A 20,725-nucleotide genomic window follows, 5' to 3' on the forward strand; every position below is an offset into this window, starting at 1 on the left:
TAGGACTGATTTCTGTTATTTATTTAGAATAATAATTGTATATTAATATCAATTGTATTTATTTAGAATAAATATAAATAAATTGTTATATTTATTGAATAACAAATCTAACAATTCAAGAGAGGTGGGGGTGTATAGGGTGGTTCGCCCAGGGTTTCATTTAAACTAGAACCACCACCACCCTCCCCGATCGTCGTTGACAGCACGCACACACCTTCAATAGACAGCAATGGCTATTCAATATTTACCTTAAGCTACAGTATATCAATAGAAGAAGCTGCATTAAATGGCTCAAAAAGCAATATGGATAAATGATATTATTAGGTATAGTGAGTGTGTATAGTAATGCCTTTCATTCAGTTTGTTCATTTGTTTGGGTTATCAATAAACTCGTTATTCTTTCATTCATTTTCTTTTCGGCTTAGTCCCTTTATTAATCCAGGGTCACCACAGCAGAATGAACCTGCAACTTATCCAGCACATTTTTACACAGCGGATGCCCTTCCAGCTGAAACCCATCTCTGGGAATAATAAACTCGTTAATCTTCATTAATTTTAGACATGGCATATACTGTATGATGTACAATAAAGGCACGTAAAAAAAAAAGAAGTTATTTATACAGTATATGAAAAGTGTTTTTAAACTAAACATATATTTTTATTTGGTTTGCACATGTACTTGTTGAATTATTTTAAGGAATAAATTGCAATATTTCAAAAAGAATTAATTAAATGAATAAAAACTACCTTATTTCATTTACCAGAAACAAAAATATAACATTACACTGAATTCATAAATTTTTTTGTGTGCCACCCCAAGATTTGGTGCGGCCTCTTCTGGCCACCCCTAAGAGAATTTTCTGGGGGCGCCACTGGACATCCTCCACCTCCTCCTCTTCTTCTTCTTCTTGTGTGGCGAGTTATAGAAAGCAGCGTAAAGCTGAATACCGCCACCTGCTGTACTGGAGAGTGTATGATAATAATAATAATAATAATAATAATACTAATATGTGTACAGTTTGGTCAAATCAGTGTCATAGAGCTCAACGTAGATTTGTAGAAAATAAAATGACTGCTTTCCCATATATACTCTAATCTATACACTCTAATCTTTCTTCATGAAGTCTAGCACAGCTTGTGTTATATTCCCCATGTGTGACTGCTCTGATGAGAACAGCTCAGGCATTGAGAGGATCAGGAGTTGTCCTGTTGTGTCGCTGCACTGATAATCCTCTCGTGTGTAACTGCAGATGAAAGCATCGTGTCTCTGTAGTGGTTTAAAAATCAATATGATCATTAAAATATACTGTTAAATAAATTGGAATCATTAAAATTAAATAAATACAAAGAAGAGTTAAAATCGATATGATTTACACAACGATGTGTTGCTCTTTGTATTGAATAACTGCCTGAGAAAATGACTTGGAGTGTCCGCTAGGGGGTGGTCTAGAGCTGCAGATAGTAGGCGTTGTTTAACTGCACTGTGGCCTTTTTTTGTTTGTTTTTAATTGCATAACTGTGAGGAACAAACACACAACACAACACAAATAATGAAACACACAAAAAATAATACAACAATGGTAAAAGTCAACAAAAAACAAAACAAATAGATAAAACAGATAGACAAAACAGATAAATAAATTAAAATAAATTAAATTACACAAAAGAAAAGTGTGCAGCATTTCTACATCTGATGATTTTAGGTATTGACAGAGAATTTATAAAAAGTGTCATAATATTTGATGCATATCTCAGATTTTATGTTTTTTTTTTAGCAATTTCACTGTAGAAAAAAAAAAAAAAACGGCGGTTAATGTGGGAGAAGATTTAGCAGATTTCTGTTTGTGTATGTAAAACTTTGCCAATAAAATAAAGAGATTAACAATATATTCAAGACATTTGTTGCATTTGTTTTCATAATGAAAAATTACATCTTTTAATGTAAAATAATAACTAGTTTGGGATAACTATTAAAATAATAAGTTTTGTCCTTTCACAAATATATTTGGCTGATTTTTCCAGAAATTCTTTACAATGTTGCATTCAAAAAACAAAAGGCAAAGGCTCTCTTCATCCACAGATATCCTCCATTTCAATGCGCTTTGATAAAAGAGATTTTACTGGGTAAATTTGATGTAATATTTTAAAATGGATTTCATTGATTTTATTATTAATAGAATATTTGAAGGGAGTTAACCAGGCTTTTTCCAATTAATATTAACTATAATAGAGTTCCAGAGAAATGTGCCTCTAGGAGTGATTTTATTTTGCTTCTGAAAAATATTACGAATATGTCTGTTAGTTCATTTATTATCAGTCAACTCAACACCTTCTAAATGTAGTTTTGGGTTTACAGCAGATTATAGCAAATATGATTTTTAACAAGTTGAATCATTTCTGCAGGGATAGATTTAATTCAATTCTCTAAACAATATTGGGAAATTGTAAGTAGACATGAAATGTTCATAGGATAGGATATTCCCTGCACTGTCAAACAGTGTTAAAAGATGATTAATGTCTCTATTAAACCAATTTACTAAGAATCAAGATTTATTTGAAGAGCTTATATTACCATTATTCCAAATAAAGGAGGTGTGAGGAGAAACATTGTGACAGTAACAGATTTTCCAAGCAAGAAGAGCTTGTTGATGAAATTTAGTGAAAGTTTAAAGAGGATTTTAGAAATATTATAATCACAGGTTAAAAAAAAAATTAAGCAACCTATTTGGTTAAAAAGATTATGAGGAATATCATTCCAAAAGGGCGATGCAGTGCCGCAGTGGAGTAAAAACTTGCTGGATAAGTTCATTCCACTGTACCCTTGACTTATCTGCTGTTGCCAACCCGGATTGTCCTTGACCTTGTTTTTCCTGTCGCCTGCCTTGAACTTAACGATCTTGATTCTCGCTGCCTGCCCCTGACTCATGCCTGCTACTGAGACTAACAAGTGCCAGCCGCCTGCTCATCGACCTTATAAGCCTGTGTTTCATATGAGTTCACACACCAGTTTATACTGTGTGCTTGTTATTAAACTGTGTTTAATAAACATACTGCAAACGGATCCCTCTGTGTCAGCCTCCTCGTTACAGTGCGAACATAAGACCAATTTTACCTCAATGAATCACATTATCAGCCAACGACTATCAAAGTACAATAGTCACAGTCAAATAAACTGTGCTAATGTTGTGTTTAAGTCATTCTTATGCGCCATTTCAGAGCCAGTATTTAAAGTAGCCAAAATGAACAAATGTACGAATATAAAGCAACTTTACCTCCATTTATAACTCAATTCATGACTATTGTGCAGTTGTTGTTATAATGAGTTACTCTGACTGTAAAGGGTTAAATGCAGTTTTGTTTAAGGATCGTCAACTTGTTGTTTTTCAGCAGCTTTTCTTCCTGTTCAACTGGAAGGTCTGCTTCTGACACCTCATACTCTTCACATTTAATATATGATATATACTTTGTCGAGTGACATTATCTATATTAACTAAGATACTGAGTTAGTACTAAAAATGTTTGCTGACAGTGAAGGGTCAAATGTCATTTGTGTAATGAAATCAGCATTTTAATAATAAAAATAAATGAACACAACCAATCCTTAAAAAACACTCTGAACCACCTCTTGAAGAAACCTGTTTTCAGCAGCTTTTCTTCCCGTTCAACTGGAAGGTCTGCTTTAACTTTACTTTTGATTTGGTGACTGAATGTTTAGAGTTATATTTAATGCTGAATTATTGGACACTATTGAGTCAGTCTGATATAGAAGAGCACAAACACTTTAAAGGGATTAAAAATAAAGCTTTTAGACACAGTGTTTAAATGAGCGCGTTTGACTCAGTGTTTAATCTGTGTTTGAGGATTTGATCTTCAGGATCAGACATTTAAATCACACTCACACATATAAACCCTTCATCATCTCCACAAATCAGCGTAATGTAGAAGTGTTAAACTCACATGCAGAAGTACAGACGCTCTTGTGCAGCAGGAACACAATCTGAGCTCTTTCACTCTTTCACTTCACTGAAACACACCTGTGTGATCTACAGGTACATCCTGCAATATTACTGGCTCCACAGAGTGACACTGACATGAATATTCATGAGATTCTCCTGACTGTGGGCGTGTCCTGAAGACAACACACAAATCACTGGAACTGAAGATATCTGTGCAGCTTCTCTGAGCACGAGTGTGTTGAAGGAATATAAAAAAAGTATAATATAGTATATATATATATATATATATATATATATATATATATATATATATATATATATATATACACACACATAGTGTAACATAATATATATGAGGTATATGAGAATAGAGAAAAAGGTATTTGAAATAAATCCAAGAGGTCTCTGAAAAATATTTAAAGCAGTATTGGACCAATAAAATAAGATTACAGATGGAAATGGAAATGAGTACACCCCTTACAGATCTCTCTGATCTCTGATGAATTATTACTTTCTCTCAGATGCTGTTCAATAATATAAGTGTGTTTATACATTAGATTAGTCAGGACTGAAGCCAAAACAGTTTTAAATTTCGCTGAAATGTTCATTCATTCATTTTCTTTTTCGGCCTAGTCCCTGATTTTTATCAAGGGTCACCACAGCGGAATGAACCGCCTACTTACCGGAGCACCTAAAGGAAACCTACGCCAACACTGGGAGAACATGCAAACTCCACACAGAAACACCAACTGACCCAGCTAATGCTCGAACCAGTTACCTTCTAGCTATGAGGCGACAGTGGTAACCACTGAGCCACCGTGTCGCCCTAGTTCTTGCAGTTTGTATCTTGTTTATTGTTTGCAGCTCCTCATTTGAGTTTAACTGTATTATCTGTCTATTAGTGAAGGTGTTTGGTGATCACTCTCCTATTTAATCAATATATCTGTTAATCTGTCTTTATTCACATAGATTAAAACACATAGTTAAGGCAGTGTGTTTATTGATGCTGTGGTTGTATATCGAGTAGTCAGTGATTGAAATGGTTGTAAAAGCTTGTCTAAATTGCTGTAAGATGAGAACAGGACAGCTTTAATGAAAGGTTTGGATTATATAATGATCACTCATTTACAGATGTTTGACACCCTTTATTGTCGTCATTTCTCTAAATGTTCAGAACAATACGATAATAAGTCAGTGTGAGTTTTCTGCTTGTTAAAGTAGAGTAAAACAGAAACACAGCTCATTTTCCTCTAGTCATCCTTTAACCAGCTGATGAGACGTGCACTGTTTTAAATGGCTTTTATTTCCTTTATTAAGAAAAGATTCTGTAGATATCTGAACACAACTTCTGGGAAAACATAATGTTTCATTAAACTATTGCTGTGGGCAGAAAACAAATCTGCAAATAGGATTTTTCTAATATAAATGTTGTTATATATGATTTATCCTTGATATTTAGATCTGCAGGAGGACAAGATTCATGATTATACATCTTTTCCCTCTTGATGAGATGAAATAGTTTAGTGGAAACACAATAAATGAAGCTGAATATATTATTTAAAGGCACGGATGTAGTGTGCAGAGGTAAACTGGGTTCATTTAGGGTTTATAGTGACACTTATGATCTTTTCCTTATCCAGATATTCTTCATTATTAATACTCATTTTAATGCTTGTGAACGACTGAACCACAATCTGTGGAGACACTTTTAGATGTAGTGAGAAGACTACACGGCAAATTCATTGGTGTTAAATTTCAAGTGTTGTGGTAATTCAGAGTAAAGTGTTCAAATTCTAGAGTTAGATAAAGGTAAAATAACCCTCTCGGCGTTAGAAGCTGATTTGCCTCCTTGTCATTCAGAGGAACATGTATCTACCTTTGTAGAAAACCCCTGTCTTTAAGAAACTAATCAGAGTGTCTGATCTCGCCCTACACCCTCATTCACCCGGCCCTTACACTAGTCAATCAGTTTAGTCCACTGGACAGAGTGAATGACCACAAATAAGTGAATTCAGACACCTGCTGATGAACACCTGCTGTTAACAAGCACAATCACTGAAGGAAGAAGAAACTGAAGGAAGAAATCAAACTACAGACACAGCGTCACACCAAAGCAACTGAACTCAAACAGAGGATTAAACAACTCAATCAAATAACAGCATTAGCAGCTTCACTGAGTACAGTTTGACTTCATTTCTGTAAGAATATTTGACAATCAACAGAGGTTTATATTTATTAAAGATATTTAATTTGACCTCACCATCATGGAGATCAGCAAATGCTTCTCTGACTGTTATAGCTGTGTTTCTAAAACGCATCAGTTATAGCGATGTGAAAGCCGATGTGCTGAGGAAGATTCAGACACTGAGTGTAGAGTTATGACCGACCTGATGAGCAGAAAGACTGAACTCAAGCTCTCTGTTCAAGACTGGCTGTGTATTCTGGAGCCTTCTCTCACACACACACACACACACACACACACACACACACACACACACACACACACACACACACACACACACACAAGCACACACTGTTACCACAACACTATTTTTTTTATTAACAAGAACCAGCATGTAGTTTTCTAACACAACAAAATCAACAGAGGAGAGGGTATATGATTATTAAATTACACAAATATATTACACACATTTGTTTTTTCAATTTTAGTTATCACCAAGAGTTATTAAGTGCACTTTTACTACAGGAAATGCACATGTAACACTTCTCTTCCTGATGACACAAATCACTCAGGCGGACACAGAGAACTGCATTCTGCGTTGTTTATTCTGTAACAGAAATACACATCCTCCGGCAACAGTATGCATTTAAACATGCATCTAAAAAACCCCAAACAAATAGTAAGAAATCCCCCCTGCACATATTAATGTCATCATTCCAGCTACACATAGCATGAGCAAATTTAACCACACAAAGTAGGTCACACACGGCAATCACTCGACAGATTTGATCTAAAACATCACGTAATGTTCATATTGGGCTTGTATGTGTTATTAATATGTGTTAAAATACTAAATTTGTCACATTTAGCTGGAGCACATTTTACCTACCACCTTTCTGTATTCAGCAACCATTTCCTGCTGTAGGCGGGGCTTTGCAGGTGAAAGGTGAAAGAAACAATTACACACTGTTGCCACAAGAGGTCTCTCAACAACCACAAAATAAACAAAATAACCCATTTTGGTGAAAGACAATTAAACATTATTTTTACCCTGTTACACATATATACACACATTTATATGCTCATATGTTAAAGGAGGAGCATATGCTGACTGTTTTACTTGCTTTTCTATTTTCAGACTTAGAAATCACTTTTATATTCATTTGAATCTCTTTTTCTAGCATCATGAAGAGAGGTTTTGCTTTTCCTAAACTTTTATTTGTGTATGTGAAGTTTACATAATAATATAATAAAGTTTATAATAAAACCAGCATCTTTTAAAGAGCGATGCTCAACATAAAAACCCAAAATCACATGTTCATAAGTAGGAAAATGATGTTAAATTTAATGAGCAATAAAAGCTTCAACATTAATCCAGAAATATGGAGTAAATTGGCAAAACCAGAATCAATGTAAAAATAACTTCATTAAAGCTTTCAGAAAAACAGCATTCAGACTCAATATCAGTTTTACACAGACATTTTTAATGGGATAAACTCTATGAAGTCAGAAGCTTAACTCCAGAGAAACAGATACTGACTGAGGTCTGGTCAGGTTTAGGAGGATAAACAGGAAGCGCTGATGTACATACACTGCTTTTGTACAGCATGTGTAGACCAGCAGGTTTTGCCCCAGTCACTATCGTAAACTCCTGTAATGGAGGAATTGTGTATCTTGTGATAAATTCTGTAAGTGTAAATAATGTTCCTTCATTATCAAATAATTGATCCACTAATATTAGTCTGTTGTTATATCGACTGTGAAAGAATATTGATTTATTTTTATACAGGATATTGGCATTATTCCAAATAAGAAAACCGTGAGGAGAAGTTGTGTTTATAAATCAGTCTCCATGTTGTGAGCACTTGTTAGTGAAGTATAGAGAGAAACTGTCTTATCCAATTAAATATCCAGTATAATGTAGACTGCCCTCATCAAATGAGTTCAGCATGACTGATGTTTTAATATAATGAGTGTTGTTTTTGTCAACATTCCATCAATTAGTGCTCTTTTATTCTCCTTTAACACACTTCCTCAGCTTGCGTTACTGCTGCATTTTACTGCCATCTAGTGGACATCTGAGCCAAGCACGAAACTATTTCAATCTGACTCAGGTCAGAGCCCAAATGGTTGAGAAGCCCCTGTCTGCAGCCTGCAGATCGGGAGGGGGCAGCATCTGGGGCGGGGCTGCACATTCAGCCACGCCCACTTGTAGTTTCATTGGTTAGTGGAAACGTAATAGCGTTGATCGCCACTACAGCGTGTCAGTAAACAGGAAATGCATTTACAACATCTTAAATATTGCTTTTATTGTTAATAAACTCAAAACTACACTAAAGTGGACATTCCTGCTGAGTGTTTTATGTGTAAATTATGTAAACGAATGAATTATGAATGTAATCGATAAACGGTAATGTGAATTTCATAGTAGTATTTCTCCTGCTAAACAATATTACGACTCTTATATTAAACAGCATCCCATTTTCACAATGACGTCCCTTCACTTCTGCCTTTCAGCAGTGCAGTGTTTTTAATTGTGATATGTTGATGATTGTTGATTATTTTGCATCAGAATGTTTATTTTTGATAGACTCAAATGAAATGCAGCAGTCAAATGTGTCGTCAAATGTGTGGCTTTTATGGCTTTAGTTTTTATATTTACACTACAGCAAACAAATAAAGGTGGAGTCTGAAGAAAATGCAGTGTTTTTAGTTCACTTTCATTTTGAGTTCAGGTTTACCTTTGATGAATGAGAGACGTCTCTGGAAATGTACAACTGAAAATATTAACATTACACGCTGTGATTTAAGACTATTAGAGTATTGGACATGTGTTTAAATGTTTCAATACTGCACTGCTTGGAGTTTAACTATGATTTATTTATTATGAGCAGGAATATGCTATTATTTATCAGGGGAAGTAAGTGTTTGACACCTTTACACTTATTAAATCAGTTTATTTCATCATATAATGGGTTTATTTTATTTTGATGCTGCTCTGAATATAAATGTTTATTATCTGTCATATGTTAATGTTCCAGCAGGAGTAAAATCCTTTATTAAATCTCCTCATATTTCCTGGTATGTGTGTCGTCTACAAACGCGATCAGTTTCATCATCTAATATTTACTGATCCATCACTCGCTTTGTTCAGTTTCTCCATTGGAATGAATTAAGACAGTGCTCTACCGCCACCTACTGGCTGGTTTTTAATTTGATATCGGTTCTACACTTTAATTAATAAGTTACAAATAAATTCATAATCTAATAACACTGATTTAAAATGCAGTCTTCTTGGTGTTATTTTTGTAATAGTAAATAGAGGATAAATACTTTAATAGCACTTTCTAACAACACGTCTGGGTCCATTTCTGCCCTGCACAGATACTGTAGATCTTTCAAAATAATTTTAATAATGATTTTGTTCATCAAGTTATTAGTATTATTAATATTATTATGTTATTATAAGGAGTCATTTACAACATTTTTGTTCTGTTTTCCTCTTTCTCTGTTCAAGTATAAATCTGGCTGATCTGTTGTTGTTGTTGTTGTTGTGTTTTTTATGTCAGACGTCTCCCCGACCCCTACCGCACATCTGTGTCTGCACATGCACACATGTACAAAAGGATGACTGACAATATACAGAAAATATTAATAATTTTAAATACAGCAGGTCTTGACTATCATCTTTAATAAACATAAACACAACTGTACATTTTTCACAAGGGAATTCCCCTTCAGCATTGAAGCACCAATGCGCTGAGCAGTGCTTGCAGGACCCCCCTCTCGCCATCCCCAACAGACACAACACTTGTAAAACAGTATAAGCCTCTGCTTGAGGACACCTAAATAAAATCAAGAACATTTTTAAGCAGAACACAAACATAATTCAACATTTCACAACTAATGGAGTACTGTACAAAGTGCTGGCCATATTCTGTACTCTTTATCCTGTGTGAACACAGACACACACACACACGCTCACACACAAACAATAGTAAACCTGCGCACAGACACACACACACACACACACACACACACACACACACACACACACACACACACACACACACAAACAATAGTAAACCTGCGCGCACACACACACACACACACACGCACAAACAATAGTAAACCTGCACACACACACACGCACACACACACACACACACACACACACACACACACAGACACTTTCTCTTTCACACACACGCACACACACACACACACACACACACACACACACACACACACACACACACACACACACACACACACACACACACAGACACACACACAAACACACACAAGCACACCCTCTCATATTTACACACACTCTCTCTTTCTCACACACACACACAAACACACACTCTCTCTAAGACACAGACACACACACACACAAACACACTCTGTCACACACACACACACACACACACACACACACACACACACTGCTGTGACTGTGAGAATTCTGGGTAAATCTCTCGTCAGTCTTCAGCTCAGTTTCACTGATGATCCAGGATAATAAATCCCAAACCCAGCACAGAGCGGCTCAGTGAATGTGGTCTGGACTGAGTGGATGAGGCTCATTGTGTCTCTATAGATGTTGTAGAAGATCAGAGTTCCTGCACTGTGATCCACAAACACTCCTATTCTCCTGCTGAGCGCCTTCACTGGGAGATCAGTGTGTGTGTTATTGTGTCTGAATGAGAATCTGGAGGAAGAGCAGCTCAAACTCCAGGACTGAACATTATATCCAAACACACACTCATCACCTCCCTTCCTCCTGATGCTCTTATATGACACTGATATAGACACATCACGATCCCCACTCCAGTCAATCTCCCAGTAACAGCGTCCACACACACTCTCTCTGCACAACACCTGATGATAAACATCAAATCTGTGTGGATGATCAGGATACGGCTGATTCTCTCTCACACACTTCACCTCTCTGTTCTCCTCAGACAGAATGAGTCGAGTTTGTGCTGTGTTTGGATCCAGAGTGAGGAAACAGACATCTGAACACAAGAACACACACATTTACAACCACAGCTGTGTGTGTGTGTGTGTGTGTGTGTGTGTGTAAGAAAAGAGAGGGAGTGTGTATGTAAGTATGTGTCTTTTTGTGTGTGTGAGAGAGAGGGAGTGTGTGTGTGTGTCTGTGTGTGTGTGTTTGAGCGTGAGTGTGTAAGAGAGAGAGTGTGTGTGTGTGTGTGTGTGTACTCCTACATTTGTGCAGTCCTGCTGTAATCCTCGTCTCTCCTCCATGATCCAGACTGTGAACACACAGATTGTCCTACAGTCAGTACACAAACATCAGCTTATAACACACACACACACACACACACACACACACTTGTCAGCAGATGTGTGTCAGAATGATTGTGATCAAGCATCACTCATTATTCTATTATCCTCATGTTCCCTGATGGAAAACACTTTTGTCCGCTCACACACTCTGATGAAGACACACCGGAGATGCAGCCTGTAGAGTAGAACAGTCCTGTCTATGAAGAGCAAGTCATTCACTATCAGTTCATGCAGAGAGGGGGACACTTTATTATCAAAAGTCCTCTTCAGTTTGGCCGACTGTGAAACAAAAGTTGTAATGGCAGCTCATTTATCCAGCACAGTCTACGTCCAGCCTGATGTAGAGCCAGAATGAGTTTAAACAGATCATCATTAAACTGAAGCTCCTCTCATGCTGAACAGATTTCATTATGCTCTGGAATAGTTGTGAATATTGATCTGGTAATTCTGCAGCTCATAGATCTGCTCCACTGACAGAAGCTGCCGATTTATTTTCCACAGGATTATAATGAATGAATGTGCACCAGTACAGAGCGGCTTTCACCACACAATAGGACTCAGATCAGTGGAGTATTGCACACCAGTAGATTAAGAAAGCCAGGATTTCAGAAAAAGTGCAGCTTGACTGAGTCTATGAAACACTGGGGTTTTGGGGGGGGGGGGGGGGGGAGGGCAGAGGCCACGTACTATCAGAAGAAGCACATTTTAACATGTATATCACAAAATACTTAAAACATTATTCAAAGTCCTTTTTTCATGCATCACTCTGCAGTCTTCATAAACAAGATATTTAAAGAACTTCAACTCAAAATAACCTTCCTTGTTCATTTATTTGACAAGTGACTTTTGGTGTAAGAGAACACATCTCTAATATTCGAGTACATCAAGGCACATTGCTGCACCTGTACACTTTAACAGGCCTACAGATGAAGTCCATTTATTTTGCCCTCCCATTCATTTACAATAATGTTTCTGGAAATGTTTACAGTGTTTCCCAAAGTATAATGAATCTGGAGTCACAATAAGTCCTATTTCTTATTGTTTATTTTGTGAATAAAAGCTGTTTTTAATTTTAATAAAAATAGTGTCAGTATTATTAGCATCCTTAAGAAATATTTACTGTATATTTTTTATTTACACAATAAATCAGTTACAAAATAATTTGACTAATTATTTAAACTTTCGTAGTTAACTGAAAAACACTAAATTACACTTTAATCTTAATAAAAAACTATAAAACACTTAAAGGGACTTTGTCTGAATACAACTGTCTTTCAAAATAACTAGTGAATTAATATGCACTGGCTGTCATCTTGTGGAAGATAAAGTAGATATTAGAAATGAGTTAGTTAAACTATTGTGTTTAAAATGTGCTGTAAATAAATCATGTGTTGAAGACGGAAATCAAAAATGAATGAAGGCAAAACTAAACGAGTTGAATAAGACTGACATGAGCTGACTGAAGACTACATTTGATCATGTGTTACATCTGTTTTTAGTAGCTTGCCGATTGTTTGTAAATTCAAGACTGCATTTCCTAACGTAAAACTATGTACACTAGATTTCTGATTAAATATGGTGTCTGCATGGCCAAAGACTTCCTATATTAAAGTGTTAAAATCGCTATTGAAATCGAAGTCTAATATCATCAACAGTGGACATTTTGATGGTGTTTCACAATATGAACATGACTGAAGTTTAATCTTTTTATTACCTGTGTCAATTTGGGCGTCAACTTCTGACGAATGCGGGAACTGATGCGCGCAGCACCGTCACAGAGAGAGCCAAAACAGAGGGAGCGACACCTAAAGCACTCGAGAGAGACTCTGCCTTTGAGCCCTCAAATGTGTCATTAAGTTTGACATGTTTCCCCCTTACACGCAACTTTTGTGAAGACGGTTGCTGTGTCAGAATCCTTGCTTGTAAAATACGCTTTAGAATGCTTAGTTTAAGCAAATTGGATAAACGTGATCACGCGCCATGATCTGATGAGCATCGCTTTGCTTTCGTTCACCAAAAACCAGGCAGAAAGCGCTGTACTGTGTGCGTTGCGTGCGTCTGTTCCCTAGCGACAATAACAAATGCCTGATACCGCCTGTCCGTATTCCTCAAATATAATTAGAATTAAATGTTCAGTGATGCTGTGACAACTCGTGTGCCTTTTTCATGCACTCCTTTGATGCTTTTTACGTTTTTGCCTCAGCACCGTAATTAGGCACCGTATTCATACGCTGATTTACCGGTACATACTGGTTACCAAGGTACTGGTGCTATAATGGCACCGGGTTTCGGTACCCAAGCCTAGTTTTCACACACTTTGGGAACCACTGGTCAAGTAAACACTACAAAGAACATACAAATGTAACAAAACACCTGCTTAAAAGCCTCACACACACACACACACACACACACACACACACACACACACACACACACACATCTCTGACCTAATACTGTACAGTTCTTCAGCAGAAATGTAGAGAACAAGTTTCACTGCTCAACTACAATGCTGAAACTGTACAGTGTTAATATGAGATATAATATCACGCTTAATGTGAGAACTGCCCCAGTGCACTGACATATTTAACAGCTTTGATTCATATCTGGACACTAGAAGAGCAGTGAAGTATCAAAGTATCTGTATTCACAATAAAAAAGGCAGTGCTGCTCCACATACTTGAGTTTGTCCAGTGTGTAGTTTGGATCCTCCAGTTGTTCAGAGAGCAGCTTGACTCCTGAATCTCCTGGATGATTGTAGCTCAGATCCAGCTCTCTCAGGTGTGAGGGGTTTGAAGTCAGAGCTGAAGACAGAAAACCACAGCCTTCCTCTGTCACCATACAGCCAGACAATCTACAAACACAGCAATAGTCCACATCACACAGTTGGACAATCACACATCTCTTTGTGTTGTGAAGATGCTGACTGCTGTTTCTGCTCATGTCAACAGCAGTGATGAACACACACATCCTGATCAGCTCTCCTTATTGATCCAGCCCTCGCATCAGCACACACACACACACACACACACACACACACACTCACACACTCAACAAAGACTCGACATCATCTGTAGAAGTTTATATCAATATAAACAAAATATTACCCCAGCACATTTGGGCTCCGCATCTGGTAAGACTTAAGGGCTGTTCACACAGAAAGTGATGTTGAATGTTGACACCCACAGACAGACACAACCTGGTAAAGTTTTCAAACAGTGAACTGAGACTGCAACTATTAGTGAAATCTATATTAAAGCTCTTCAAATATGATTTAGATTTACAGTAATTGTTTTTCATGTTTAAATCTGATTTATTCTTGTGTTTAAAGCGTTTGTCATTCCTCTACTTCAGTGTCTCAGACTCATTCAGAAATGATTATTAAATGCTGGATTAATGCACAAGAGAGTTTGGCGAACACGTTTTACACCATTTCAAATATATATTATATGTGCGGCTGTATAAGTCTCATACAGCGCTCAGCATAATGGAGGACAGCCCATTCTGAAAACCAAGACTTTCCTCCATTTCTCAGTCAATATAGGCAGTGTATTCTGCTGCATTTAAACAGGACACATTTATTAAACTGATTTATTCATGACAATCATATAGTCAGCAAAACACATTTCGAAATTGAAAGATAATATAATATAATAACATAATAATAATAATATATAACATAATACAATTAAATTCAAGGTAAATATTGCAAAAACCCTACAAAATTTCAGCTATTTTTTTCCATTGTTTTGCTTCTCTTGATTTTTCCTCTTTTTTTAATTTTAAATTTAATATTTTTCTATAACAGATAGATTTGAGTGTACTAGTCTTTACACCGTTATCATGAGTTATTTGGTTAGATGAGCTCCAGATTTGGCTAATCTATTGTATATGCACAAATATAATACTGTAGAGCTTCCTATTAAACTATGAATGTAAAAGAGAGATTAGTGAGGGCTGTACTTATATATGCTGAGCACTGTATATTGTTCACCCAGAGTGTTTACATGGTCACACAGCAGTAACACAACAAGCATTGAGTTTGGGCTAGCTTCTGCAGATGGACATTGCTGTACACTGCCCTTGATGGGTGAGTGGGGGAGTGTCTGTTGTCTCTCAGGTGTGAATTATTCATAAGCATTGTCACTCACACATACAGCTGAGATCACCCAAAACAAACTTAACAAAATGTAGATCATTGTAATGTTTTCTCTGAATGAGAGAACAGAATAATTTCACATAATTGTGCAGTAAATATTCTAGTCTACAAGACTGCTTACTCTAAACTCTTGTTCAGGCACATTCAGTCTGGTTTTAGATCTTATTTCAGCTACATTTGTTTCTCTAAAACCCACTAACCACACAATATATTTATTTCTAAAACACCAGCATGTACATCAATATTTCTCACATATTATTGTAGCTCAGTTTGTGCTGAACACTAATAAAACACATGTTGGCCAGTTCTGTGTAATAAGTAGCTGAAATAAGCACATATGTCAGGGCATGTCAAAACATCTCAGGGGTCCCAAAATCACCTCAGACCCCTGAGGGTTAACTACAGGTATAGTATGAGCAGTGTGAAACACAATCACTGATAAACCAGAATTCCTGTTATCTGGGGTTTAGTATCACCCAGGGTTAACATGTTCAAGCATGAAGAGATCTAATATGAAACTGTCTGACTGTAGTTATTGTAGAGTGGAGAATCATTTACCTCAGTGTGTCCAGTTTACAGTGTTGACTCTTCAGTCCATCAGAGAGAAGCTTCACTCCTGAATCCTGCAGGTCATTGTTACTCAGGTCCAGCTCTCTCAGCACACAGTTTGAGGATTGTAGAGCTGAAGACAAACTCTCACAGCACTGAACAGTGAGATTACAGGACTGTAGCCTGTGTAGAGGACAAACACAATATTGATTGAATATTGTTGATGTGGTGTGTTTAATAGTCTGAGGACATCTGACTGTAGCAGAGATGGCAAAAGTACACACATCCGTTACTTAAGTAGAAGTACAGATACTCAAGTTTAAAACGACTCTGGTAAAAGTAGAAGAACTGACTACAAAAAGTAAAACGTAGCAGTTTCAACCACAGTCCAAATACACGCAGTATAGGGGAATAATAGGTAACTAAAATAGGCAGTAGTGTATAAGTGTGTGTGTGAATGGGTGTTTCCCAGTACTTGGTTGCAGCCGGAAGGGTATCTGCTGTGTTAAACATATGCTGGAATAATTGGGGGTTCATTCTGCTGTGGCTACCCCTGATAAATCAGGGACTAAGCTGAAGGATAGTGAGTGAGATAGGTAGGTAACTAGTCCTCTCATACTATTGATACAATATTATGTCCAGCTTAAACCGGGCTGGTCGGGCTGGTTTTGGCTGGATTTGGCTGGTCGTTTTCCAGCCTGACCGGCTGAGACCAGGCTGGGAATGGCTGGAGGCCAGCCTGGAAGTGGCCGGAACCCCTCTAAAACCAGCCTGGTCGACCAGCTAGGGCCGGCCAACCGGCCTGGGCTGGTTTGGGCTGGATTTTTTAGCAGGGTATATACATGTTTTTTATCGTTCTGTCATCCCGAGTGCCTTGTAAGAAGCGAAATTGTACTCGCGAAGATTAATATGGTGTCATTTACTCGTGCTCATCACGACTGCTGTTGATGTCCAAGCCTACACACTGTGTATTCTATCTCTCTCTCTCACGGTGAGACATGTAAAGGCACAGTTCACACAAAACTGTCTTCTGTCGAACACGAAGATATTCAGAATATCTCATTTTTCGTTTGACACGGCTTCAGCGAGTTAATAAAGAGGAAATGTTCGTCAAAAAAAAAAAAAAAAAAAAAAAAAAAAAAGGTAGTGTGGACGCGCATGCTCGAGTGACGTCACTGGCGTCACTGTCTCCGTTCGGTCACACACTGTGTGCTTGAAGTTTGGACTTGCTATTTACTCGCAATTTAAATCTTAATCATAAAATTCTTCCTCATTCGCTAAGTATTTGTCTCTCCTACTTAGGGTGACCAAACCCTTAATACATTTATACAAACAAAGCTGCTTTAAAAACGGTCTGTCCCTCGAGCATCCGCCTGTTGTTTGTAGCTTTAGCCTGCTAGTGCCGCTGGTCAGCTAAAGCTACCGACCTCTTTAACCATACACTTTTGACTTACTGGCTTTGCTCTTTACCCCGTAAAATGTCGCTTCCGTCTCTGTCCTTGTGTGCAGGAGAAGCATCGATGGAGGCGTTGGAGCTGGAGCTGGAAGAAGTGGAGTCCCAGATCCGCGTGCTGGTGGTAAGACGGTCGCGGCTACGGGAACGGCTTCTAGCCGTACCTAATGCTAAGGCCGTCTCATCACCTAAGGTACGTGGAAATTACAACCACATCATTCCCTCTACCTCAACCCCGCGTCCTTCTCTGTCCAGGCCCAGCGCACCCGGGGCGCGGCTCAGCCAGGCGTCGTTCACGCCGACACCCGGCTACCACGGCGCCTGGGTGCAGCCGCGCAAGGTGCTTCCCAGATCTCGGGGCAGAACGTCTCCTCCCATGTTCGAGATCTCCACGGAGAACCGCTTCTCCCCTCTCCGCGAGTCGGGTCCCGATGTGGCCATCATCGGTGACTCGATCGTTCGTCACGTCCGTGCCGCCTCCTCAAAAGGTAATAAAGTACGTACTTTCTGCTTTCCTGGTGCCCGTGTGAAAAATATTTCTACACAGATTCCAACCATCCTGGGCGCTGCCGAGAGCCCTGGTGCCGTTGTCCTCCACGTGGGGACAAACGACACTGGGCTCCGGCAGTCGGAGATCCTGAAGAAGGACTTCAGGAGCCTGATCGAGACGGTTCGACGCACCTCGCCCGCCACGCAGATCATCGTTTCTGGGCCGCTTCCTACCTACCGCCGAGGAAATGAAAGGTTCAGTAGACTTTTAGCTTTGAATGAATGGCTAATAACATGGTGTAAAGAACAGAAATTGCTCTTTGCTAATAACTGGAATCTTTTCTGGGAGCGTCCTAGGCTCTTCCGTCCTGACGGCCTGCACCCCAGTCGAGCCGGAGCTGAACTCCTGTCGGACAACATCTCCAGACTACTTCGCACCATCTGACTAGCAGGTAAAAATTCACAAAATTCACACTATAGCCACCTAGACTCTTGTTCACCCCACTTAAACATCAGTAACGCATATCTGGCAAATCCTACAGAGACTGTGTCTGTTCCTCGTATTATTAGATTAAGAAATAAACGTACTGTGTGCTCCAGGAAAAATCTAGTAAGAATCAAACCAGAAAAACCAGTAGAAAGTGAAAATACAAATTTCGTAAAACTTGGTCTCCTAAACATCAGGTCACTTGCACCTAAAGCACTTATCATTAATGAAATAATAACAGAAAACAATCTTAATGCACTCTGTCTCACTGAAACCTGGCTGAAACAAAATGACTATATTAGCTTAAATGAAGCAACTCCTCCAGGATTCTTATATAAACATGAGGCTCGTCAAACTGGTCGTGGTGGTGGAGTTGCATCAATCTTTAGTGATTTCCTTAATATTAAACAGAGAAACGGACTTATGTTTAGCTCCTTTGAAGTATTATCGCTTAATGTTCAGCTTCCAGATACTATACAAAAACCTATGTTATCTCTCGCTTTAATCACCATATATAGACCCCCAGGACCCTATGTCAAATTTCTAAAAGAATTTTCTGATTTTATTTCTGACTTACTAGTCAAAACTGATAAAATGCTAATTGTAGGTGACTTTAACATCCACATAGATGACGCTAATGATACATTAGGGCTCGCGTTTATGGATTTAATACACTCACTTGGGATAAAGCAAAACGTTGTGGGTCCAACCCATCGCTTAAAGCATACATTAGATCTAATTCTGTCTTATGGAATCGAGGTTATTGACGTCGACATTATACCACAAAGTGATGATATTACAGATCACTACCTCTTACTATATAAGCTATGTTTACCTGAAATCAGCAAACCCGCTCCAATACTCCGCCCTAGTAGAACTATTGTTCCGTCAACTAAAGATGAATTTATAAATAACTTACCTGATCTCTCTCTATTTCGTAATGCACCCGCAAACTCAAATGATCTTGATGTAGTAACCAGCAGTATGGATGCCATCTTTACTAGCACACTAAATACTGTGGCACCCATAAAATTAAAAAAGGCTAGAGAGATTAAAACTATACCATGGTATAATAGTCATACTCGTGCGCTCAAAACAGCAACCCGCGCCCTGGAAGGTAAATGGAAAAAAAATAATTTAGAGGTCTTTAGAATTGCGTACAAAGACAGTATGTCCAGCTATAGGAGGGCTCTAAAATCTGCCAGGACCGAGCACCTGCGCAAACTGATAGAAAATAATCATAACAATCCTAGATTTTTATTTAACACCATCTCTAAATTAGCAAATAATCGGTCATCCTTGGAACAAACTACTCCACCGCAAATTAGTAGTGATGACTTCATGAATTTTTTCAGTAATAAAATAGAAGGCTTTAGACAGAAAATAGGAGATGCCAAACTTTCTGCACCGGCTTATACTCCAAATCCTGTAAATATTTCATTAAATCATAATAATAACCTACACTGCTTCAAAATCATAGAACATGAAGAGTTAGTGAAAATTATAAATAGCTCTAAACCAGCTACGTGTATGCTGGACTCAATTCCAACAAAATTACTGAAAGAGCTGCTACCTGCTATAGGAGAACCTCTTCTTAACATTATCAACTCTTCTTTATCTATAGGCCATGTTCCAAACTCTTACAAGCTAGCTGTTATTAAGCCTATTATTAAGAAACCGCAACTAGACACCAACAACTTAGCTAACTATAGGCCTATTTCAAATCTTCCATTTATGTCTAAAATACTAGAAAAAGTTGTTTCCACTCAATTATGCTCTTTTCTGCAGACGAACAATATTTTTGAAGTGTTTCAGTCAGGTTTCAGGGCTCACCACAGTACAGAAACCGCCTTAGTGAAAATAACCAACGATTTACTCTTAGCTGCTGACCGAGGGTGCGTCTCGCTATTAGTTTTACTCGATCTTAGTGCGGCATTTGATACCATTGACCACAATATCCTCATAAATCGCTTAAAGTCTACAGGTGTCCAGGGACAGGCTCTACAATGGTTTAAGTCATACTTAACTGACCGCTACCAGTTTGTAAATCTTAATGGACAGCCTTCACAAATCTGCCCAGTAAAGTATGGGGTGCCTCAAGGATCAGTTTTAGGCCCTTTACTGTTTACAATTTACATGCTAC

At 38.0% G+C, this 20,725-nt stretch overlaps 5 protein-coding genes across 6 annotated transcripts in view; 2 read left to right on the top strand and 3 right to left on the bottom strand.

Annotated features, from left to right (window-relative positions):
• The window catches only part of LOC110438442 (protein NLRC3-like), a 367,431-nt gene that overhangs the window by 83,061 nt on the left and 263,645 nt on the right, over positions 1 to 20,725 (bottom strand). Inside the window, exon 1 of one of the 2 annotated variants that reach the window (XM_073948075.1) lies at positions 3,958 to 3,999. The exons of the other annotated variant lie outside the window; for it this stretch is intronic. The gene's annotated coding sequence lies outside the window, so the exon portion shown is untranslated. Of the gene's footprint in view, positions 1 to 3,957; positions 4,000 to 20,725 lie in introns of those variants that run through there. 2 annotated transcript variants of the gene reach the window in all.
• Positions 1 to 20,725, top strand: part of si:ch73-389k6.1 — a 778,105-nt gene that overhangs the window by 31,101 nt on the left and 726,279 nt on the right. The window lies entirely within an intron of this gene.
• On the bottom strand, positions 9,812 to 16,434 carry LOC141381860 (tripartite motif-containing protein 16-like). Its single transcript, XM_073949020.1, has 4 exons — positions 16,163 to 16,434; positions 14,126 to 14,299; positions 11,368 to 11,414; positions 9,812 to 11,156 (listed from the first exon to the last, which is right to left on the bottom strand). Exons 2-4 carry the CDS (start codon positions 14,284 to 14,286, stop codon positions 10,630 to 10,632), a joined length of 735 nt encoding a protein of 244 aa, XP_073805121.1. The 5' UTR covers positions 14,287 to 14,299; positions 16,163 to 16,434; the 3' UTR covers positions 9,812 to 10,629.
• si:dkey-165o8.1 overlaps positions 15,758 to 20,725 on the bottom strand; it is a 75,889-nt gene continuing 70,921 nt past the window's right edge. Inside the window, exon 8 of the transcript XR_012402459.1 lies at positions 15,758 to 15,983. The gene's annotated coding sequence lies outside the window, so the exon portion shown is untranslated. The remainder of the gene's footprint in view (positions 15,984 to 20,725) is intronic.
• LOC141381835 (uncharacterized) lies at positions 17,322 to 18,638 on the top strand. Its single transcript, XM_073948922.1, has 2 exons — positions 17,322 to 17,505; positions 17,663 to 18,638. The coding sequence occupies exon 2, from the start codon at positions 17,674 to 17,676 to the stop codon at positions 18,538 to 18,540; it is 867 nt and encodes a 288-aa protein (XP_073805023.1). The 5' UTR covers positions 17,322 to 17,505; positions 17,663 to 17,673; the 3' UTR covers positions 18,541 to 18,638.

Source organism: Danio rerio, chromosome 4, assembly GCF_049306965.1.
Source record: "Danio rerio strain Tuebingen ecotype United States chromosome 4, GRCz12tu, whole genome shotgun sequence".
NCBI classification, from domain to species: Eukaryota; Metazoa; Chordata; class Actinopteri; order Cypriniformes; family Danionidae; genus Danio; species Danio rerio.